Source organism: Nanorana parkeri, unplaced genomic scaffold (assembly GCF_000935625.1).
Source record: "Nanorana parkeri isolate BGI_ZX_2015 unplaced genomic scaffold, ASM93562v1 scaffold4, whole genome shotgun sequence".
In the NCBI taxonomy this organism is placed as follows: Eukaryota; Metazoa; Chordata; class Amphibia; order Anura; family Dicroglossidae; genus Nanorana; species Nanorana parkeri.
Window position 1 is genome coordinate 521,642 of NW_017306272.1, and position 25,653 is coordinate 547,294.

At 38.3% G+C, this 25,653-nt stretch overlaps 1 protein-coding gene across 7 annotated transcripts in view; it reads left to right on the forward strand.

The window, feature by feature from the left end:
• SATB1 (SATB homeobox 1) overlaps positions 1 to 25,653 on the forward strand; it is a 96,098-nt gene that overhangs the window by 40,621 nt on the left and 29,824 nt on the right. For 6 of the 7 annotated variants that reach the window (XM_018576320.1, XM_018576336.1, XM_018576343.1 and 3 more), the window contains 2 exons: positions 14,115 to 14,327; positions 25,121 to 25,276. In XM_018576320.1, the coding sequence (XP_018431822.1) occupies positions 14,115 to 14,327; positions 25,121 to 25,276 (369 nt within the window). The remainder of the gene's footprint in view (positions 1 to 14,114; positions 14,328 to 25,120; positions 25,277 to 25,653) is intronic. The other variant, XM_018576360.1, reaches the window with a different exon arrangement.

Here is a 25,653-nt window from a genome sequence, read left to right on the forward strand (position 1 = left end):
ACTTTCAAGAAATCTGTATTGAGAGAAAATGTAGACTGCCATGGCTGACGTCCACCTGAAAATTCTAGTTTCTTCACTCTCATGGTTTACAGATGGCTTTAAAGCAGAGTCACTACGCTAGAACAATTCTACAAATCGAAAGTTCTGACTAAATTCGCTGCATGCAGGTTTCAAAGCCCTTGATAGCCAGGCAGGTAGCATTGGCGAAAGGTCATCAGTGGCAGCATACATATTCTGTTTAGTACATATTTATCTTAACACATAGTGCAGGCCACCATGGAAAAAAGAAAGTATTTGCAACATGGGAGGCTTTGTGTATATGGCATGGAGTATTCGTTATCACCCCAAGCTTTTTATTTTAACATACTGTTATAGTTGTGGGAAAAAAGAGATTGCAAACTCTTGGAAATTATCTGGATTTTTCATGAAATGGCTCCTAAAATTAACATTTTCATAATTTTACATTTCCTTGTCTTTATTCAACTAATGAGTTTTAACACTGATGGAAGAAGTATTTGAATTGTTATACTTTTTAATTATTGTAACCTCTTATCTTGGTAATTAGTAGAACCAAACATTTTCGTTAGCTATCATTGCAGAAATTAGATGAGGATTTTGTTGTCAATTGTATTTGTGTGTTTGGATCAAAGACAGAAGTCGTGAGATTGTGCTGTAGATTTTTTTCATATCATTTGGAGGTCTATTCACTAAAGGGTGAAGAGTTTGGAGAAGTCAGGAGAAGTGAGCAATATAGGCCAATATAGCTGATTTGGAAAAAATCTCCAAGTCAGCTCACTTTCCAGTTCAGCTATGTTGTCCTAGATTGTTCACTTCTGCCTTCTCCAAACTCTTCACCCTTTTGTAAATAGACCTGTTAGAAAGAATGATTCCTTAAAGAATGCAAGTTATCCAGGCAGCAAATCAGTTCAACACTGTTGCACTTCCTCTACCATGCTTCACAGTTGTTATGAGGTTTCAGTGATGTTATGCAGTTTTTCATGCATAACTATATACACAACATATACATTTGCCAATTAGCTCAGCTTTTCTCTTATCCACCTAGAGAACTTTGTTGTGGAACATTCTAGTAGCCTTTAAACCATTAAAACATCCCTGCTGATCCTTATCTGACACCATAGGGTTATTTTTAACTTATCACTTGTTTGACGATTGTATGATATGCCTGTAAACTGAGCTTTGAAGGATGTCCACACCTAGGGAGAATAGCTGAATTTCTTGCGTTTGCAGTTGTGTAATGTTTGTGCACATTAAATTTGATGATTAATTAACCACATGTAATATTCCTTTTTTTTATGCTCTTGTTACTTTTCAGCAACTGTGCTTAGTCATCTCTGGCCCATGTAAGTACCAGCTTTGGGCACTTTCAATGGAACCTGCCAGGTTACAAATACAAGATCTACCATTGTTGGCTTCTCTACTTAGTGCTTTGCTGATACAGAACAAGTACACAGGTCAGAAGTGATGATTTCACTAACTATTGAAATTCTTGCCTGGGTCAGTGATTTACTAAGCAGTATAGAAGGGCAAGTATTATTGGCCGGAAATGTTTTCCTTTACAATTTCAAAGGTAGCTCAAATATTTGAAAGCTTTGGTATAGCCAAGGGCTTTGCTACGTAGGTGATTCTCTGTTTGTCCGACCACATGCCAAATAACTTAATTAACTGTGTTTCTCCTCAACTCAGTATTGGCATTGTAACAATGTTACTCTCCCTTGCTACACAGGTAATAGTGGCTTGTTATGGCTGCAGGCATTGGTGAGATTGTGCAGTTGGTATACATTTTTACTATGTGGCTATGACCAGCCATGAAAGCATAGAGGTGTTTCTCAATAATGCACTAGCATGACTAGAGCATCTCCCTTGTAGTAAAGCCCTAAAGCATGCTTTTCCAACTTGGATTTAATGGAACTCTTAGGTTCCTTCAGAGGTTGCTATGGGTTCCTTGAGCAATTGTTGATTGATCTTTTTCCTACACTGGCCACCCTCATTAGGGGTGATTTTTCCACTGACCACCAATGTAAAGAGTCACTTCTACACTAAACAAAAACGTAAGGGGGTATTTCTCCACTGACCACTAGTGTAAGAGGATACTACACTATCCACTTCTGGTATCAAATACACTAGGTAAACCATATTCCTTATTCTTTTATTTAAAGGTGAACTATGGGGTTAAGGCTTTTCCCCATAGTTCTCCTTACTGTAACGGGAGGACACAAACTAGCGTCCTCCGTCACCCTATGCTAAGTATATATATACTGAGACGCCGCAGTATACCGCAATCTGCTGCTCGAGGTATACTGAGACGCCGCAGCTGAAGCGGATCCCGACAATTATGCCGGGATCCACCCAGCTGCGTTGCTGACAGCTGGCTCTGCCTATCTAGAGGCAGAGCCAGCTGTACCCGCCCCCTCCCCCGTCCGTTCCACCAGTCAGCGCTGGCGGATCGGGAAGGGGGGAATCCAGCCCCTCCCCTGTCACGGCAGAGAGCCGTGACTGGATCGAGAGGTGAGCGAACGTCGGTATGTGTTCGCTCACCTCTCGATCTACTGAGCCGACCTGTGACAGTCTCATTGTCACAGGTCGGCTAGAACTATGAGGTGAGTGAAAAGCACTCACCTCATAGTTCTCCTTTAATACTTTCTACAACTTACTGATCATCATAAGTATGAGAATTGGATATAGTAATATTTAGCAAGGGTAACCTAAAACCTAAATATTATTTTAAAGGTTCCTGCAAGGTAAAAAGGTTCAGAAAGGCTGACCTAAAGATTTGTTGCTCTTCTGGGTTGGGCAGTCCTAGGAAAAGCTACACCAAAAATGTAGCAAGAACTACCATGGTAACTCAAGCTGATATTGCAGGCCAAGTTCATTTTTAGCACAAAGGAATGGACAAAGTGCATTTTTTTCTGCCGTTAATGCTGATGATTGCTCTAAGGGAGGGCTTCAGGAATTTATACTGCATGGCAGAGCTTGGTGCCCATGTTACAAACGCCTTTAAATTTTAATTTTACATAGAAACCAACTTAATTTTTACACTTGCAGCAGTGACATTGCTTACAATCCTTTTGAGGTCGATAAATATATGTATGTTTGTGTTCTACCATGCTGTTTCTTTAGATGAGAAGTTGTAATAAAGAGACTACTGCATTGTCAAGTTTCTTAAGTGTAATGCAGGAAAGAAACCATTTCATTATTATTTTCCTGCACCCTCAAGAATTCCACTTGCTGGATTCATTGCTACTATACAGATGGGAATGAACAAGAGGGACAATTAAAGTAGATTATAAGTAAAAAAAAGTATATACTCTTTTCTTCTTTCTTATGAAAATGAGCATATAACTCTCTAAAACATATTCTTTCTAAAAACGATAGAAAGGAAAGTATGGTATTATTTGTGTTAACTACTTTATCAAGGTAGCAGCTTTAGATGAGCCTATAATGTAGATATCTACAATTAACACTGAAAATGTGTTTGTATTAAGAATATCTGGTTTTTATTAGTATAGATGGAAGTGTAAGGTTTATTTGAATAGTTTAAGGTGTTTATGTACAAAATGAAACCTCATTTGGTAATGGACAAGCTTGAAGTCTTACGTGGAGTTTAAGATTGTGTAAATTATGTGGTGAAATGAAATCTACTACTTAAGTGTAACTGCTTAATTGCTACTCTGTTCCATGTAATTCTTTGTAGTATAATTTAGGAATAAACCAACCATCTATATCATTATTGAATAAAAGGTAAAATGAAGGTACTATTACACTATCATTACTGTTTCTTTTGTGTTTTTTTTTTTAATTTTCAAGAGAAATAAATATAAACGTTTCATACTTGGCTATGTGCCAAATGGTTGGGAGGAGTTTTCTTCCACTTGGACCATGAACTTATTTTATTGGTCTCTATAAAGGTGTTCATTTCGCCTTTCTTGGAAGAAACTTAATGTGTTTTTTGCAAGGTTGATTGACGTTCTATTTCAGTTGCTGATTGTTTGTTAAGACTATGTAAAAGCCAAAGTTACTGATCAGCTCACCTGGTTCGGGAAACAACTCCTGGCTTTCACTGGACAGTACACGGCAGCAATCCCTTCAAGTATAAATGTAAAACACCAGTACTCCTTTAAATCCAACTGAACTTTTTTATTATTAGTCATAATCTATTAGGTTTTTTTTAACAGAATGGCTATGTCCAAGGCCAGGATTTGCCAACACACGTTATTGTTGATGCTTGTTATATCCTGATGTTAAATAAAGTGCTCCTGGATTAAGGGGGAGTGCATGTGTTTTTCATTTATATAAAAGCCAGGCAGGTTATTTCTTCATGCCAGTTCCAAAGCAGTCTCCTATTAATTTGGTGTGGGAAATTTAGTGGACTGATTTGTAGTGAATACCTCATTGAACCTTAGTCTGCTGAAGCAAGTGGGACTTCCTCCTTCATGTAATATTGGGCGTTATACAAATGAAAGTAGTTATTTTTAGAGGTTTAGAATTGCAAATTTAGAACAACTAAAATCTGAAAATTGTTATGGTTACAGTAAAGGCTCTTACATACATAGTGCTGTACTGAAGTGAACCCCAAACAAATCTTGATTTCTGGCATTGTATCTTTAGTATGCTATATAGTCATATTCCACATAGAAGTCATTGAAAGGAGTCTTATACAGTTACCATTTATTGTGCCATAAGGCACGGCTTGACATATCCCAGGAGCCTTAAAATTACAACTGGGAACTAACTTTTCAGTTTTTCTCTAGTTGTTGTCAGTGAAGCTGGCTCCTAAAAAAAATCTTGCTGACTCCTAGATTGAACAGACTGGCTCCTGAATTCCATAATGATTTGTCCACTCCTGCAATAAGGGATTCGGAAAAGCCATGGACCGGGTTTGCTTCAGATAGTGTGAATCAATCCTTGATCTAGTTTATAGTTGGAATTGCTGTCTGGTAATAGGTTGTCCTCAAAACAGGAAGTAATTGGAAATCTCTCTAATGGATCACTGGATAGCAGTAAAAGCTGGCAGGTTTTCTAACCTTTCTACATTCTATCCCAAAAAAACGTTTAGGGTACAGATAGACTTTAATGATTTCAGTGTTTTTTGCAGGGACTTTTATTTAATGCACTGATGTTCATATAAGTCTATGGGTCAAGTCTGTTTGTTTGTAAACATCCCTACATTGTTTAAACCAAACTCCAGGAAGGTAGACAAAACCCAATAACATTATGTATTCAATAAAAAGAGAAAAGTCAGTTTGAATACAACTAATATAAGTACCTGAAATCTCTAGATACCAGACCCAAGCATTCAACTTGGGAGAGGAGGGCAGCACTATAAGCCAGTTAGGTTCTCATTCTCAAGCTAGGACAGAGAAAAGTAAGCGAGAAGACAACCACATCAATTAACAGTGTATACTTCATTGTGCAATCAGAAAACTAAGGGTCCTGGTGTTGATGTAGTGTTGTAGCTGCAGTGGTGGTCCCACACCTGACTTTGGTATAGGAGCCTTTGTCAAAAGCCTGGATGCTGAAATGTAAAAATCATTTGGAAAATAGGAACATCCAAACATGTATTTCCACTGTATATTCAGTGGCTTTGCCTGGAGTTCTACTTTAAGCCAGGTTAGTAATTATAAATCCTGATATACAGATGGCCACTAGAGAGAGCATTTACAAACCAGCACTGGAAAAAATATACCAAGAGGGTATGGCGAGGTGGGCCAAAAGGAAGCAAAAACCCATACAATGAACCAATATTAATTGTATGTATGCGCGGATAATCATTTGTTTTGCAATGAACCAATACTCTTAAAACAGAAGGTATCTACATGTCTTTATTTCTCATTTTAGGATAGTGGGCAGAGCCATGAAAAGCATTCCTTTATGGCCTTGGGCCAAATATTCAACCAGAACTGTTGGTTTATAGTGCAGCTACTCAATATTAAAGAGTTAGTTATTCCACATTGTATACAACTGTTCATCAGTGCAGTGTATCAAAACATTGGCTTTTATGGAGTTTTGCTGCGGTAGCAATGAGAAACTACAATGACACAGGTATGTTGATGTAGACTTGAAGGAACCAAAAAGCCATCCACAGACCCAGAACAGAGCACAGTAGAGCCTTTTTAAAATTGAAGGTTTTACATATGAAATATAATTATCTAAAAGAGAACAATGAGCCTAAAAACCGTGAAAATTAAAAAAAATAAGTTTCTCTAGGGTAAATGTTACAATACTTTTGAATGATGGAGGTGCTTCTTACAACAACGGATAGGTTCCTGCATGCTGACCACTGCAATTCCTCTAACACAAGGTACTTGTCTACTACTATACTTGTAAATTATAATACCTTAAGTTGCCCCTCTTGATGTCAGAACACTGTTTCATCCAATCATGTTGCTCACAAGGAGGATCCAAACCTGATTTAAAGTATAAGAATAGACGTGCCACTGTACTGCTCAGTATACAAAAGCAGATTTTACTTTCTGATGAAAGAGCCAATATGTGGCCACCTTTTAAAGTCGTAGAGATATCCATAGAGACTCAGTGACCTGTTACAGGTGTCCCATTTTATACAGACAAACATATTTCCGATCTCTGCTATAGCTTTATTGACAGTGACATATCACTTGAAAGAACTAACCAGAGATTTGACATATTGCCACGTACGAGCTATATTTTGGGGATGTTGGGATTCACTCTCTGTTCCTTTTCCCTTCTCTTTAATTGGTAATCTTTTACCACAACTGTTGTAATATTTATAATATTTGGTTCATCACTGTCTGTTGTTACAAACTTTACAACCTCTGCAAATTAATTCTGCAACTATAATATTAAATGAATGACCTTTATCGTTCGTTTATATAAACGATTCCAACTCGATCACACCTTATCTATTCTATGGATTTTTAGGCCACTTAAGTTATAGCATAGGGAAAGTTGTTATTGTATCTGCTTGTCTTGGTCTTAAAGTGACATTAAACCCTCAGATTTTTTAACATAAACCAATACTGTAATGTGTGCCTTACTGTAATCCATGGTTGTTTCCCTTCTCTTTGCTGCTCTTCCTTTTAAATCTGTATCTCTTCTCATGCTGGGCAGAACGTCTGTTTTGCAGCAGACTGCCTTGTCTCTGAAATGGATACATGGTGTCTGTGTGTAGGTTCATAACCTGAGCCAGCACTACAGGAAGAGGCACTCAGCTGCAAAGGGAAGTTATCCCCCAGCATGAGAAGATATGAGGATTTAAAAGGAAGAGCAGCAAAGAGAAGGGAAACTACAATGGATTACAGTAAGGCACACATTACAGTACTGGTGTATGTTAAAAAATCTGAGGGTTTAATGTCACTTTAAGCCATGCGAGTTTCGGACTCTTTTTAGCTTTTTTACTGTAGGAATCTTTGCGTCATGTCCATTGTTTAGTAAGTAATTTAGTTGTAAAATGAAAAATGGGTAAAACGCATTAAAGTATTTGAGGCAATGGAAGTGCGTATGCGTATTCATGATAGTGCTTTTTAAAGTGCCAGTAAACTCAAAAGTGGTATTTTAACCCTTGGCTTCCTACTGTATATGTCTTGAATACTTCAACAGCAAGATTTCCCTGCCATAGTTTCACATTATGTTCTGGATCCCCTGGCAGTTTTGGAGGATCCTGTACATCTATGTATTTTCTAGCTCTTCCTCTTGCATTCTCCATTGTGAAAATGAAAAAAAAAACAGGGGAAGTGAGCATCCTACATAATGACCCAGGAACTCAATCACTCACCAGTAGGATCTTTAAGAAAATAGGAAACAGGTATTTCTTGAAAACCAAAATGATTTGGTTGCAAAAGTTTTAATTGCATGTTGAACAGTGGGCACGGGGGACAAGATAAAAGATATTATATGCGTACACTACAGCTTTAAATTTCTAACATCTAAAAAGAATCTGAAACACCAATTTTGGATGGACTGACCCTTTAACAACTCAATAAAGAGTAGCAAAGTTATTTGAGATTTATGGAAACCAATCAAAACTCTTATTGCTTGCATCTTTTATGGTGCAGATACCATTCATTAATACGTTTTCATTCATTGCTATTGCTGTGTTGTTTAGCATATTCTTGTTCTTTGTTCTGTTTATGGATAAGCTTGTGTTGGTGTAGATGTGTTCTTTATTATGCAGTGTATGTATACTCACATTACGCGCACACATTTTTGTGTCACATGTGTGCGTACGTTGATATTATTTGTGAGATTTTATTTATATGTAGCTGTTCTTAATCAGAAAGTTAATTTAAACAGGATGTTTACAGCAGGATATACACATCCAAGAGGCTTTTGTATTGTAATGTGTGGGATTAAATTAGGGATGCATAGTTTTGGCTTCTTTAGTAGTGATAGCAATGTGTTGTTATTAGATGAGAGATAAGTAAGAGATTGTTAAAGAAAGTCTCTGAATCACAATTGACTGCTTTCAGAGATCATAAATGAGATGCACAGTTCAGCTGCCTTCTGTTTTCACACTGTGCAATAAATTACACGCCCAATTAATTGTCATGACCCCATCAATAATTGTTGGGAGGTTATCTGTGCAGTGATGATAAAAAAGTAGGCTATGAGTTGCCCGAGCGGGTTTTCTTTTTATCTTAAAGAGATAGTGAGACGAAAATAGAACACTTTTATTGGGGAAGCGTTCATATACCTAGAGATAATATATACAAGGTTTAGTGCTATATTTTTGAGAACGCACCATGTCTGAGAAGTAAATTATTTTATTACAAAGCTGATTTCCTTTCTGCAGTTTAAAACATACTAAATTTAAGGCCTTTTAATCTAGAACTGTTACCACCATATACAGCTGACATCCAAATAAAGATAAATATCTCACATTCTGAAAATGAAGGCTTTTGTATATATTTATTTTGTAATGTTCTTAAAGAGTCATCCTACACAAAACTTGGACTTCCATTTTTGGTACATGCTGGAGAGTTAAGCTGCCTGAATGTTTTATATATGTTTACGGGACTCCAGTGACAAGATCTACACACCTACATTTAACATTATGAAGAGATTACAATTTCCTTGTTGACTTTTTTTTTTAAAGTAAACCTTTCTTAAGACAAATATGGGACTTTTTATCGATGAGCTACGTCTACTGAAAACAGATTTATACTGTTACGCTTTCTGAGTCACTGACCTGGAGTAAGTGTGCAGATCATGAAAGCCAGAATCAAGTCACGAGTCTATTTGTTCATACTTGTTCTAGGTTAGTCACTTAAAGTATTGAAGTAACAGGGTCAGCATAACATCCAGGCAACTAGCACTGGCAAAATGAGAAGTCAACAATGGCAGCCTCCATGGTTCATGCAGAAATGCTTTCCTTTAATTTGTTTTGCATTTTGGAGAATTCAGAAGGAGGTTTGGGAACTCCCAAAGGTGGTTGCAAATAGCCAGCACCATAAAGCTGAACAAGAACAGAGACAGCGGTAGGATGAATTCCCCACCTTAAAAGATATAGGAAGCCAGAAAGGTATCACTTTTTAGATAGATCTATCCCCTTGAAATGGTTTAGGTTATTTTTTTTCTCTGGCTTCTATTGTTTTCCTTATTTTTTTTTTAATCATAGATATATTTAAAGTCTATCTATGGGCACATTTTTCCCCTTACTGCCTTCATCTGTCCTCATCTATATTCAAGCAAAGTTGTTGTTTTTTTAACCACCTTTTCATCTGAAGCTCTCATATCCTCTTCTTAGATGGCATTACAGGGGCTGAAAGCCATCTCACAGCGATTGAACTAGGAGGAAGAGTCTAGACATCACTTTTTTCAGACGCAGTGCAGGCACTCTCATCCTTTTCTCCAAGTTGATGTTCTTTCAATCACATGGGAATAGAGCTGGGTGTGTCCTTCCTTTACAGAATGTCATTGAGGAGGAGGGTTATCAGCTGTGAAAAGTCTAATCACTTCAACCTGTAGCTACAGCGTGGCTTGACAATGCTGTTGTGAATTCACTGCAAGCCATTTAGCATTTTCACCCAGTCAGAAGAAGTCACAATCTCTGGCAGGATCACAAGGTTTAGGTATATTGCAAAAAGAGGAGGCGCTAGATTAAATAAAGTATACAGTTTTATTGAGTTGACATACATCTTTGATTTGTTTCAGATTTTGTCTATAGTTCTAATTTCATATTGTATGTCTTTATTTTGCTGTCTTTACACGTAATAAAATGGCATTCATTTTTTTTTTTCAATTTCTTGTTCAACAATGGCCTGATGGTAATCTGGGCAGTAAAGAAAAGTGCAGGATGTCATAGAAGGAGCAAGTGTTAGGTACAACAGCATTGACTACTTGCACATGGCCAGTTTGACCAACATGGGCAAGGAAGAAGAAAAGAAAACCTTATACCCCTTCTACATTTTAAAGAAAAAATCCAGGTATTAGAAAAAATAACCCTTACAGTGAGACAACCCCCACACTGGAAGGGTTAACTGTATCAGCTAATAAGTTATTTTTACTGTTTAACCCTGACTGTACAGGGACATAATAGAAGTTATCATTCACATGATGGCCATAGAGATAATAACTTTGACTTATGTTTGATAGTGTATGTACAGTTGGGCAAAAACTTATTTAGTCAGCCACCAATGTGCAAGTTCTCCCACCTGATGAGTGTCTTTTATACTGATAACAAGTTCAAACAGGTGCCATTGATACAGGTAATGAGTGCAGGACAGAGGAGCCTCTTAAAGAAGAAGGTACAAGTCTGTGAGAGCCAGAACTCTTGCTTGTTTGTAGGCGACCAAATACTTATTTTCCACCATAATTTGCAAATAAATTCGTTCCAAATCAGTCAATGTGATTTGTCTGGATTTGTTTTCTCATTTTGTCTCTCATAGTTGAGGTCTACCTATGATGCCAATTACAAGCCTCTCTCATCTTTTTAAGTGGGAGAACTTGCACAATTGGTGGCTGACTAAATACTTTTTTGCCCAACTGTATAGGGACCTGGCTCTGGTGCTCCACCACAGTCCTGAAATCATTAGTCGATATTGTTTTAGAAAAACTGTCACATGACAATAAACAAAAATGTATCAGTACTCGTACTTGTAAGTACTTGGGCAAGTACCAGTACTTGTACTCGCAAACCTGGTATCGGTTTTTACTAGCTGAAGCTCCCAGACCCAAATGGCATTCGGGAGCTCCCGAATGCAATGCGGAAATTCGGATCCCGAATACCATTCGGGTCTTGTCTTTAGTATTATATGTATATCCTGTATATGGCTCCCATGTTGCCGTAACGAAAATTCGTGTTCAGACCCATTCGGATGCATTAAACCGAAAAACTCATCTGATTGGCCAGAAAAGTCACATGTCCGATTCAGTTTGAGTTGGCCCACCCTTTGCAGCTATAACACCTTCATCTCAAAGGTTTTCTATCGGGTTGAGGTCAGGACTCTGTGCAGGCCAGTCAAGTTCCTCCACCCCAAACTCGCTCATCCATGTCTTTATGGACCTTGCTTTGTCCACTGGTGAGCAGTCATGTTGGAACAGGAAGTGGCAATCCCCAAACTGTTCCCACAAAGATGGGAGCATGTAATTGTCTAAAATGTTTTGGTATGCTGATGCCATAAGAGTTCCCTTCACTGGAACTTAGAGGCCAAGCCCAACCCCTGAAAAACAACCCCGCACCATAATCCCCCCTCCACCAAACTTTACACTTGGCACAATGCAGTCAGGCAAGTACCGTTCTCCTAGAACACGTGTCCACTTCTCTAGAGTCTAGTGCCGGTGTGCTTTAAACCACTGCATCCGACGCTTTGCATTGCACTTGGTGATGTAAGGCTTGAATGCAGCTGCTCGGCCATGGAACCCCATTCCATGAAGCTCTCTACACACTGTTGTTGTGCCAATCTGAAGGTCACACGAAGTTTGGAGGTCTGTAGCTATTGACTCTGCAGTAAGATGGTGACTTCTGCGCACTGTACGCTTCAGCATACGCTGACCCCGCTCTGTCATTTTACGTGGCCTACCACTTTGTAGCTGAGTTGCTGTTGTTCCCAGTTGCTTCCACTTTGTTATAACACTACTACTAACAGTTGGCCGTGGAATATTTAGTAGCAATGAAATTTAACGGAACACCTGAATCCAATGATTTGGAGGGGTGTCCCAATACTTTTGGCAATATAGTGTATATAATGTCATAGTTGTTCATTTCCTACAGAAAACTAAACACACAAGAGTTTCTATGGTGTGTTTTTATTCTCAGAAATAAGAAATCGGTCCAGATGAGTAATATTACAGGAGTGGGCATCCACTGCTAGAGTGAAGGTACTAAGCGCAGTGCTATTTTCTTTTTTCCTATAGTGAAGGTACGCCTGAGCTCCTTATATATTGGCACCACTGCAAGTTTCCTACCTCTGCCCAGAGCAGAAAGTTTGAGAACTGAGCAGCTTGTTGCCGTTTTATTTAATCAGCTCTCTTTTTGTCCTGACTACTGCTGCAGATGGTTGAGTAACAGCCCAGTCTTCATTTGGTTGTTTTATTGAGGCAGTTTTGTGTGTTCTTGAAGCATGAACTCTACTGACATTTGTAGATGTATTTACTTTAGCCTGGATAGTTGGGGTATATATCAGAATTGACTTGACTGTAAGGACATTATTTATGGACGTTTGACATGTCTAATGACATCAATCTTATAAATAATAGACTTTCAAGGTGAATGATCATTTAAATGTTTTACATGATCTTTTACTTTAAAATTATCAGTGAATTCAACATATCTGATTCACACCTAATGTCTGCAGGTTGGTTAAAATTCCTGGTCTGAAAACAAATTATTGTGGTTGCTGGGTTTACCAAGGGGATCATTTGCATATCCAATTCTTGGACAGATCATAAAATGTACATTCATTTTTTACACAATATGTTCACACATATTTACAGCATGGTCATGCAGATGTATATTAAATTTTTTCGTCTGACTCTGGAGCTCATCCTTTCATTTGGTTCGTTATCACAGAGAATGGTTATTCACTTTCACACCCAAGGCTCCAATCTAGTGCTAGATTCAGCTGACTCCATACATTTTGGCTACACATTTAGTTGTATCATTAGTCATACCATGTTAAATTGAACACTGCCATTTCATTAGTTTATTTATATACTATAGTATGTGTGACAATTTGTGTGCTAGTCTTAAAACTTGCCTTATTCTTTATTTTGTCTTGTTAAAGAAGGTTGAGATTGTAGGACCCAGTGGTTTATTCAAGTAAGGTAATGATAATGTACAGAGTGCAGTACCCATAGCAACCAATTCATTTTTATTTTACTGTAGACATAATTATTTGCAGTGGGAAGCTGCACTTTGTACAATAATCTTTGTCTGGCTGTTGAAGCACTCATGGATAACATTAGCAGGCATTTCCTTGTTGTGTATATAGAGGGTGCAAATACTGTTGTAAATGGTGACGACAACGAGCTTAGGTCATAATCATCTAAATAAGCTCTCTACAACCTATGACTTTTCAGCAATTGCATATTCCAAGTTCCAGCATGCCCTTCTGGAATGAGGTCAGAAGCTTAAGAGCCACTAGTTCCCTAAGTCTTGACTAAGTGGACTATATTTAGAAAGCTCCAGTGGTTGTTCATCTTGGCTTGGAAATATACTGTGCATGCTTAGAAAGTGTGCTACATGCTTGTGGTTTAAAGTTATGACTTTGTTGCCATATTGTAATCTATTTGTGTGCATAAACCTATTGATCGTTTGATTCTTCTAACGTGTGACTTAAAAGATAAGGAGATAATGGAAAATACTAGATATGACATTAAAGTTAAGAGTGCTTTGTTGTTGAATGCCTTCCATTACAAGCCTTCCTAAGTAACACATTTCGCTTACAAAATAAGGTATGTATTCATGTGTCCAAAGAAACCCTCACAGATTTCTACTATTCTTTTTTGAAATTTGTACCCATAATAATTTTTGTTTTCTCTGGTATTCGATAAAATGATCAGTATCATGCCAGCTACAGTACATATATATAGTCTTTATTTCACATTGGAATAAATACCAAGTGATGTAGTTTCTGTACTGAGCTAAATCTGACATTTTTATTATCCCCTTCATGTAGGGCTTGCTCTCCGAAATATTAAGAAAGGAAGAAGATCCTAAAACGGCTTCGCAGTCCCTACTGGTAAATCTTCGAGCGATGCAGAATTTCTTGCAGTTGCCAGAGGCTGAGAGAGACAGAATTTACCAGGATGAAAGAGAAAGAAGCCTCAATGCTGCATCCACCATGGGCCCAGCTCCTCTAATCAGCACACCCCCAGCCCGTCCTCCACAGGTATTAGAAAACTTAAATTTTAGTCTTTGGTTGGATCCTTGTGTGTGACAGATAGTGCAGTTTAAAGTCAATTTGTGGGCAGGGTATAAATATAATTTTTTTAAATATATCCTTAATAAGCAGTAAATGAGTTCCAGAGCAAGCCCTTACTAACCTCTGTAGCTGCAGGCACTGTGGTGCAATTCATCCTCAATATTCACAGCAAAAGCACTGATGTCATTTTTCACTACAGCTCATCTCTCACTGCTTCTCCGTTGCGGCCATGACTTGGTAGCCCTACAGCCTTCAAATCTCTAATGTAAAAGAGCAACTTGAAAGACTTGAAAGAAACAAAGGAATTTGGGTCTTAGTATGTACTACGTAAAATAAAATATATATTTTTACCAGTTCAATATCATGCAGGTGTGTGTGTGTATGATATGTATTATATATTTATATAGATATAAATATATAATTTGCGCGTGTGTGTATGTGTATGTATAATGTGTGTATGTGTATGTATAATGTGTACGTATATATAATGTGTCTGTGTAGATGCTTTGTTATCTTTATTTGGTTATATCTAAAATACAAAATTTTAGACAGGGACAATATATCTTTGTTTCGTGCTATCCCTGTGACATTAGTTTAGCAAATAGAAGTCACCTTTTATTAGCTGGACATGTAAAGGCTATGGTCCTTTTGTCTGCACATGTCTGATGACTTTCACCCCATCCGACAGTAACAGCAGTGTTGGATGGAGGAACAGTACTATGTCTCTGATTTACCCCCAGCCTGTAGAGACAACCGAGGACTGACTGTTCTGTGAGGAAGAGTCAATTGGCTGGAATCGCATTCTCCAGACTGACTTACTAATACTATAACTATTGTTTCCACAAAGTTAATGCTATCGGCAGTATTGTCTCCACAAGGCATAATCATGCACACTTGGCTATATACAAATCTATAGAATGATCACTGTATAAAGAGATCCTGTATATGTTGGTTCATTTTGCTTTCTAGTGGATGTATAAGTGGAAACATTATTTTCACTGCTCTGTAGGGAGATCATATAGTGCAAACTCCTATTATTTGGACAAGCTATGCCTTCTACTATTTGCTTCTGTTATTCCCAGCAGTCACAAGACATCCCTGTTTTTGTTTTATTTAAACTATAACAGTGTGGTAATTCTTATTTGGCTTAATCATTTGATGTATCTGGAAAAGATTGTTGTTGGGTATCTGTTACTGTGAAGATAACAGATTTCTCCACATTGAATCCCCCTTTATTGTTTGAACAACATGAAGGGTGCATGCATGTAGAAAGGATCATTGGCTCCTGCATCGCAGTTGTACTTATGTGCTTTAAATCAGACCGTTCCTGGAAAATATTGCTTAGACTCCTATCCAAAAGCCCAATTCAATGTACACAATAAAACCGATGAGTTCATCAGAGACAAAAGCTTCTTTTCTTGACATGCAGCACAGTTTACAGCTAATGATTACCAAATGTCTTCCAGGAGTAATAAATAACGCAGGTTGGGATGGTGGATAGGAGGAAGCTGCTACGTTTATGCACTAATGTATTGCAAGAAAGAGAGCAAATTTCCTTATTGAAAGGGAACATAGTGTGCTAATGTCTTAGTCTACTATTAATGGAGTTTAGCCTGAAGTCCAGTGAAGGATCTTTTTAGAGATAAGGGGATAAAATGGACTCCGAACCATAAAAAGTGATCTCCCTCTAGAACTGCAGTGATTTAATAATTAGTGTTGCCTTAGGCTTCACTGAATCATAGCATTGTGTTTCTGTGTGTCTCAGTAACTAAGAAGATTACTAATATAATTTAAAATATATAATAGTATTACCGGTGCCTTGTGCTGTATTACTCTTTGCTATAACAATGATTGAAAATTGGGAGGTTTGTTTAGTTTAGCCATTTGTTGCTTTTGCAAGCTATAACAGAGCACACATGCCATCGATGATTGGAAGCTGAGCTAATGATTCATTTTAATAAGCAATTATACTGCCTTAGTTTGTTTTTTGTCAGCGTAGTAAGACCTGCTAAAATTTTACTTGAAAGTTAAAAAATGTAATTTGATGTACAAGTGACAACAAAAAAAGTTTTTCTAGCTGTAATGGCAAATCGGATGGTTTTCATTTCATAAACCATAGAAGAAAAGTTAATCTGATTGGCCACCGTATTTGTTTTGTAGTTAACCTTTGCCGAAAAGACCAATCATAAATCTAAAGAAAATGATTAGTTCTGCGTGTCTGTTGCTTTGTAACAAGCATTTTGTACCAGGCTACAAATGGTGTTTTACCAAGACTATAAATATTAAAATATACAGTAGATGGTGTGTGTGTTTTATATGTGTGTATGTAGATTATATATATATACGGTGTATATATATTTATATATATATAAGCTCACCTGGATATTCCAAAGGCTTAGGGTTAGGGTCTGGGAATAGGCACGCTCATAACTGTGCAGATGTTGTGGTGCTGACTTGGGTTGTGTAAGAGAGCTGGTACACCATCACTAGCTCTGCTAAATAAAGCAGCCAAAGACGTACAGAACATTGAGATGGAAGGCATGTGAATGGGGGGACAAGAGTTACTGCAACATGCTGATGCCTTAAGGTCCCCACACACCTTACGATAATCGTACGATAATCGCGGGAAATCCCGCAATTGTACGATTATCGTAAGGTGTGTGGAAGCCGTGCGACCTCTACTACTGTAAGGTCGCACGACTTTAAACTTACGGACATGTTCGAAAACCCACCGAGCATCGTACGATGTTCGGCGGGTTTGTGGCATGTCTGTACGATAACAGCAGTACGGGCCGGTGTGCGCAAGCGCACACTGCCCGTTCGGCATTGCGGTCATCGGAAGCCTGCCCCTCAGGGGGCGTGGCTTGCGATCATCGCAAGTACGATCTGCCTATGCAACATAGGCAGATCGTACGTTTTTTTAAGTACCTTACAACCATCGCAAGACAAAAGTCTTACGATGGTTGTAAGGTGTGTAACCAGCCTTACAGATTAATAATAAGGAATAGAATTTAAAGTATATTTGGGAATTTGAATATAAAGTATAACAGTTGCATCTAGGGAACAGTTAAGTTTTAACATCACGGGTTGGTACAATGTACATATAAAATTGTCACTGTTGGTGGTATGTGATTGGCTATGTACAGCAGCTAGGTGAATATAACTACTGCATTTACCATGGAAAACCAATATTGATTTTGAACAAAGCTTTTCCATGTTCTTAGGCTAATTTTGCTGACACCAGACATAGGTTATATCATTTAAGGGACACAGGGACAAGTACAAGCCAGTCACAGGAAGTAACCTCCAACAATATTCACAGCCATATATGTAAAAGTTTGTATGCCTTGTTTTATAGCCACATGAGGCTACTTTGGCTTGGTAGTTTCCACTAGTGTCCCAACCTGGGTTCAGCTCCTAGTAAACAAAATGTTTGTATGAGTTTTCTCTGGAAGGACTTAGTTTCTCACCCCAGTCCCCAATTTTCACCATATTTCAGTTAAAACAGACCCATGGTCTTACTTTAACTGATAAAGTAGCCACAGGTCCTTGGAACAGGTATCCGCTGATTAATTTCTCAGCACCTGTGATCCCCAAAACCTGGATGCTCTAATATGAAAACAGCAACCACAGCTTACATGGCCGTGCTTTGAACCTTACTGCTTACATCCTCCATTGTCAACCTTTTGACTATTGAGGTGCTTTGAGCTTGAAGAGACAGGCCAGAGTGTGACCATGTTGGCCTTATATTAGAGTGCTTTAGAGACGAAATCTACTGTAATGTCCTCGTCCACTTTTTCAGGAGCCAATCAGGTTTGCTTTAAGGTGGAAAAGACGCAGTGAAATCTATTTTGTGACTAACTTTGGTAATTTGTACAGCCATTCCTGCTTTTATGTCAAACATGTCAATGATGAATCACATCACCCTACACATTGCATAATCTGTTTTACTGCCGTTTGTATTTTGCATTAGAGAGAAGCAGGGGAAGGAAACTTTTTTCAAGCTGACAGTTTGCTTTTTTTTAAGTTTGTCCTTTTTTTTTTCTTCTTCATTTAGCTCTTTTAAGAGCTTTATGTCCTTTTGCTTCAACATCATAACTCTCAGTTTTATCCATCTGTGAACCAGAGAGACAAAATAAAACAAAGTGCGGCAAAACAAAAAGCATGTATTTAACCGATAGTTGTAAATTGGTCCCATAGTTCTAGAGGAATTGGCTTCTGACCAAACTGGCCCTTGAATGTGCTTGGCTGGGACCTTAGAATTTCAGTTCCTCCAGGGAAAAGCACTGATATAAATGGTTCAGGTGTTCTCTGTAAAGTGAGCAGAATATTTCAGCACTATAAACAAATGGAGAAATATTGTATTGTCAACTGCTTTGTAAATGAGTGCAGTTTTTAATATTATCTGAAATCTGAAGCTGGGGAGAGGCTAAAAGAAGACTGCCTGCAGGAAGTCAGATAACTTCCCTTCAACAATCACCATTTTATATTAAATATCTTTCATTTGGATTCAATTGTATCTCCAGTTTACCAAGGTATGTACTGTATGCAGTAACCAGACTTTCTCTGAGAAGGTTTTCATGAACCAGCAAAAACCTTTTACCAATAAGGCAGTGCACAGAGCCTTTCCATTCTGAGAAATACAATAATACGTAACAAGCGGTCAGTTTAAAAAAGTCAGAGCTATGCAAGATGTTAGCTGATTGGCTGGTGATTGTCACATCGCTCTTGTGTTTTACTCTTTGTCCTATTGAATAAACCCAACAGAATAGAATATTTCATAAAATATATGCAGCGCATTGATATTGGAAACTATTGAAAAAATGCATGTGACTGTTAATCCTTGCATAACATTATTTTTCCTGCCAATTGTCTCAAAACAAGTACAAAAGATTTATAAATTGCTTTAACGATTTTTCATTCTTTTCATGTCGATCCAAAAAACAGGTATCACAGTCTGTTTCCAGCCTGATAATTTTTTTAAAAAAGTGACAACAATTATTATTGCACACCGAAACAAATTCCTGAGACATGAAAGTAAAAGGGGGTTAAAAAAATATTTTAGGCAAATCCCTTTGAACCTTAGAGGTTGTCATCATAATACTAAAAGGCTGAACTTTTATTTCAAGCACAGTTACCTGAGCTTATTTAAAAGGCATCTAGGCACAGGCAAACCTAAGCTGCCCATATACTAAACAAATTTGGCTCAGTGGATAGCACTGTCAGCAGCCTTACACCCAACATCCTTCAATTAGAAAATGGAGGAGCTGGGTAGAGAATTCTAGGCCAAACAGTATGAGCAGCCTATCAGCTATTGTCACTGTTCGGGTATTCTGACAGCGGCACCCCTGCCACTGTCAGAATATAGTAGCCCAGCGGGAGATTCATCCATCTATGCTGTTTCTTAATGGCATATGGCCAGCTTTATTCTTCAGATTATAAAAAGTCAGTTGTGAATGATATATCACTTAAAGTAAGCATTCTGCAGCTGCCCTCTGCCTAGACCCATATTGATCCACTCTGTAGCAAGGAGGCCACCATACTATTAGAGGTGCAAGCCCACATTGGGCAAACCTTCCTGTTCTTAGAACAGGCCCCCTGATGACACTATCCATGTAATGCAATGATCAGTGCATTAGGTTTATTTGGCCACAATTCCAGAATAATTTAGCCTATAAGACAGAAGCATTCAGAGTTTCAAACACGGACAATTCTGGTTAGAGAGCTAACTAAGTATGTGTGAATTAACAGAGCTTAAGTCTCTAGGCAACATAATCTAATTCATCCCTTGTTGTAAGTCTTGGCTCAGTGTACTACAAAGAAAGTTGGCCAGAAAGAATGCACAGTTAGTGCTTTTGAGGAAACACTATATCAGATACCTGCTCTGCTTTGTACTGGAAAACGGTAATGCTGGAGGTTAGAGAATTTGGATTTGATACATTATGTTTGTGAATGCTGTTAATGCCCCCTTCTTATCTTCTAATGAGAAATGATTGGGAAAATATTTTTTATCCTTTTGACTAACAGTTTAACACACATGGTCTGCTCTTCATTTAAAACGACATGATCTATAAATCCCACCAAAAATACCAACAAACAACTCTTCTTTGATTTATATGTTTTATTTAATAAAGGGTTTATTGCTTTTGGTGACTGAAGCTAATTATGGTAAACACTGAATCGATCATCAACAGATACACTACATAGCCCAAAGTTAGTCGATGCCTGGCCATCACATTCACCTATATGGCCTAAATTATGTCTCTAGAGCTCAACATTAAGTTTAGATGTTTCCAGTGAACGGTAGTTTTAATGCTACAGCAAACAAAGATATTTTAGACAACTGTGTGCTTTTAGCCTTGTGGGTAACACTTTGGGGAAGGTCTTTTTTTGTTCAGAACAGTTTTTCCACACTGCACACAGCTATTTCAGGCTAGTTTGCCATCATCATTATAGCGTATGCAACCATGATTACTATTGAATATGGCTGAAGGACCGACCAAAAAGGACAACCAGACACATTATGGTGAAGTTAAATGGAAACAAAAAGCCCCCAACCTAAGTCGTAAGAAACACAACAGAGCCTTCTTAAAACAGAAGGTATTTGCAGGTCCCATTTCTATCACCATAGAAAAGAAAGGGGGGAGGGGTTATTCCTAATTTAAGGATAGCTAGCGGAGCCCTGCAAATTCTGGATGTGTGGTTAGCCACCAGGGCAGGAAAGAATGATGCCCATGGCTCCGCCCACTATTCTAAAATGAGGGAGACACCCCATATTTTTTAGATTGTATGATAGAAGTAGGACCTGTACATATCTTCTGTTTCAAGAAATGCTCTACTGTGTTTCATAAACACTGTCCGAATTCTTGTGAAAATCCTTCCACCAGAATATGACATAGCTGCAAAAGGGGGGCCATCTCTTTATAACAGTCATAGTTTTGAAATAGGATGTCAAACAAGCTTATTTAGGTGTAATGTGTGATCTGTACCAAACCATTGGCCATATAATGCATTTCTCCTGCTTTTGTCAGACTCCGTAAATTCCCCTTTCACACAGGCTGCACGGATCCTCTCCTGATCAGAGCGGTATGGATCGGATGTCGCCGTTGTGACATCTGTGTCAATCCAGATTTTTCCTCCATCTTGCAAAAGGAGGAAAAAACTGAAGTGACTGGACCACACGTCAGTCTTTGGGGAATTGGATGTAAATGGACATGTGTCCGTATACATTAGATTACCCCTGATCTGGCACGATGAGGTGCGTAAAAACGGAACCCTGTTCCGTTTGGTTCTCCAGACCTGGCTGGAGTTGGGTGTAAACGGCTGCCCATCTGTATACACACAGCTGCCCATAACATTGGACATCCTGCAAAACCGACCCGATTGGACCACCCATGTGAAAGGGGCCTAACAATTCTATGTTTAACTGTAGCACAACCTACATGTTACTGCTGGTATTTCAGTCTGTTCCTTAGGTACATTGGCTCTCTTGGTGCTTTTTTTTCTTTCAAATGGTGAGTTTATTTTACCAAAGAGGTTAACCAGTGGGATGAGGGTGTTACTTTTGCTTATTAGGGGGCTTCAGGAGTGAGGGATCCCTGCAATGTGGGCTCAGAAGTAGTTGTTTTATGAAAATGACAGCTGAAATCTAGTTGCCATGGGCTGTATTTTCCTCTGCATATTTTCTATCCTCCTAAAAAAAGCCTGTGTAACTGTAAGATAAATATTTACATTATATACATTGAGAGTGCTCATAAAGGTAAAGATTACACATGTCATTCTAGGGACAAAGTATGCAGTCTATTAACAAGTGTGACGTTATAATATCTACAGATAATGCACGATGCAAAAACTGAAAGGGCAAGGTTAAACTATCAAAAGAGGAAATCTAATAAAAATAAAGAAAAAGGAAAAACAAGATACCATCACACTGTTATCACAGACATAAATCATGACAGTTACAATGCATGCTATTCAAGATAAGCCGTATTTGCAAAGACGGATGGTTAAATTCTTTCCCATTAATTGCAAAAGCTTTCAGTTGTACATTTGCACGGCTCTGTGAAAATATCTGGCTTGTTGCCACAAAACTTGCTTTATGACTTAGTAATTCCTTGTTGTCACTTGACAATAGAGATGGTGTTATATTAACCTTCTACCAAAATGTGAAATATTTGTTAAACTGCAGATGTGATTTGAACCGTGGATAATGTATAATGGTATATCATTCATATTTGCAGTTGCAGCAAAAGTCAATAATGTAAGAAAGTGCCGTATATAAAACATTTATTATGTGTGCTTGTAAATTCTGAACTATCTATCTATCTATCTATCTATCTATCTATCTATCTATCTATCTATCTATCTATCTATCTATCTATCTATCCTGCATTGTGTTTAATGTAGGTAACATATTGTGCATATTGTTGACAATATTAAATGTGTAATAAGAAGGGAGTAAAGTTCCTTCCTTTAAGGGCTTGTTCACACCAAATGCAGACCAGATCTGCATGAGTTTCTGCACATGCAGTGCAGTGTGTTATACTGCGTTTTTTGCCACGTTTTTGATGCGTTCCGGACCATTTTTGGTTTTAAAAAAACAAAACTTTTTAGTTTAAAATGAGCTCTCAGTGCATTCCAGGGCGTTTGAATGCGTTCCAGAGCAGGTAAAATAGGGCTTGCTGCAGTTTTTTTTACATGCTCTGGAACTGAACGCTGTGGTGTGAACTAGAGATCAAATACCAGTGGAACACATTGGACGCAGTTTTGATCCGGTCTGTAACTGCTCTGCTCTGCTCCTGGAACACGCTTGGTGTGAACAAGCCCTAAACGGTGAATGCATATTCACAAATATGTTCAAGTTATCCAACCATACTGTACATGTACATGGATATAAAGCTGAGAAGAGAGGGTGCTGCCATACACATTTGAGGCTAGTTTATATAAGACGGGACAGTAGGAATTGGACAAGGTTTTTTTTGCAAATTAGTAAGCTATGCGTACGATTGTAGTCCTTCACAGGAGCAAGCTTAGAGTGGTGGCTACTTTACAAAACACAGGGACCATGGGGAACAGAAGTAGCCACCCTCCATAAGGAAGAACAGTGTCCGCACTAATTCAGAGATGATTTGAGGATCTACAGCTACACAACTAAGATACAATTTTGTTAATATTTAAGGTACTTGAATGTATTTTTAATATTTAACTCCTCTTTAGTGTCACTTTAAATCTAAGTGCATGTTGTGCTTCACCTCAAACGTCCTACATGAAAGACTCTCCACTTCACGTGGAATTTAAGATTACAAAAGTTTACCCTGTCAATTATTCTTAGCAGCAGCAGTTACTTCTGCTTTAAAGGAAGCTGTACTTTGAGGCTCAGGGACTTCTGCTTTTCATTCCTTTAACTCCACTAGCTCTTCCTTTTCCACTATATAGACCCATTTTTTCATTCGGAGTCCTGTAATATTGTTAGAAATGCCAACTAGAGGTTTGGTAGTGACAAGCAACAGTCCCAGAGTTTTGTAGTAAAATTACTTAAGTACTTAAGTGTTGCTAAGGGCCTGTTCACATGAGTTTCAGGTCCTGATCAGGTCCGGATCAGGTGCGGATCTGCAGACGTGGTGCTATGTGTTTTGCCGCGTTTTTGATGCGTGGGTGTGGGGCTGTCAGTGTGTTAGCTGCAGTGCAGTGCGTTTTTGCCGCGTTTTGCGTTTCCTGACCGTACAAAATGTGACATGCAGTATTTTTCTGTCGTAACCTGAACGGACTGCGCACGTGAGAACTGTAGCCCATAAAACACATAGGGATACATTGGGATGCATTTTTAGTGTAGGAGCATACGGATCAGGTCAGCACAGAACAGTGCTGTGTGTGAACAGGCCCTGAGGGTGACTAAGCGCTGTTTTAGATCTTAAATGTATGCGAAGGCAAAGCTCAGTAGTGTTTTTTTGTTTTGTTTTGGATAGAGTGGTGCGAGGATAGACCCTCTGCCAAGTTTTTATTGCTGTATGTGTTCTCCCTTGGGAGATTCACCCCCCTATTTGTCTGATGACCATTGTCAAAGAGACAGAAAGTCAATTTTAGGCTTGTCAGAGCTAGACACACACAGTTGTTCCTCCCACCAGCTCTTACATTCTGTAGTTATGTATAAATTACCGGCAGAAACCAACGCATGCAGAGGGTGAATAAATATTACACACACAGTGAAGCTGAGAGGTGGTATACCAACCATTGGGCCAATGGGAAGGTAAGTATAATGTGACCCTGTGCTGACAGGTCTGTTGTAATCAGTTTTCTACATGGAGGTGAATGTGGAGTGCAAGATTGTATGCAGACAACAGTGAACATTGTACTGTAGAGGCTCAGATGATAATGGACTTTAACTTGATTAAACTGTGAAAAAAATGGTTGTCCTTACCCTTCTAAAATTGGTCATCTCTTGTCTATAGCAAGCTAAAACTTGCATTGTGTTGTTTTTATTGAACAGAAAAGAAAAGTCACATTACTGTAAGGGCTAGTGTAGAAAGGCATTTGAGATGCTTTTACTATACATTTGCCATGCCTCCACTGTGCCTTACATGAGGAATAAAGGCAAAGCACACCTATCTCTAAATGGCCTTAACTGATCTCGAAAGCCCGTGTACACTAGACCTTGGAGATCAGAAATCTGTGGACTCTGTAAAGCTTCACAAGAGATGTTGGTGCTATATGAATCAATAACAATTATCACATGAATGATTATGTACAAATGTATGTTTCAGGTCAAGGCAGCGACCATTGCAACAGAAAGAAACGGAAGCCTGGAAAACTGCAGCATGAATATTAATGCTTCCATTTATGATGAGATCCAGCAGGAAATGAAAAGAGCTAAAGTATCCCAAGCTCTATTTGCAAAGGTTGCAGCTTCCAAAAGCCAGGTACATAATATTCATTTAAAGAAAAATATTATTCTGCCTTCTGTACAGTTTTAGAGCATTTCAATATTGAATGAATTTAGTGCAATGTATACATGGCGGTTTCTAGGTTTTATAGTAGTAAAGTATGAATATTGACTATTCTTGCCGTTAAAATAACAATAAGCATTAGACAAGTCAGTAAAAATATGTAACATTTCTAATGGATAAGTGATGGAAATAACATGATACAGCTTGTAAACCAAAAAACATTTTCTACAGTATGTCATGTAAAATAAAAAATGTTTGCAGATTTCCTTAAAGGCCTCATTCACATGAGAAAAGGCTGGCACGTACATCTCCATGCTGCGTGCACGGCTGTATCGGGCAGCTCCTGGGAA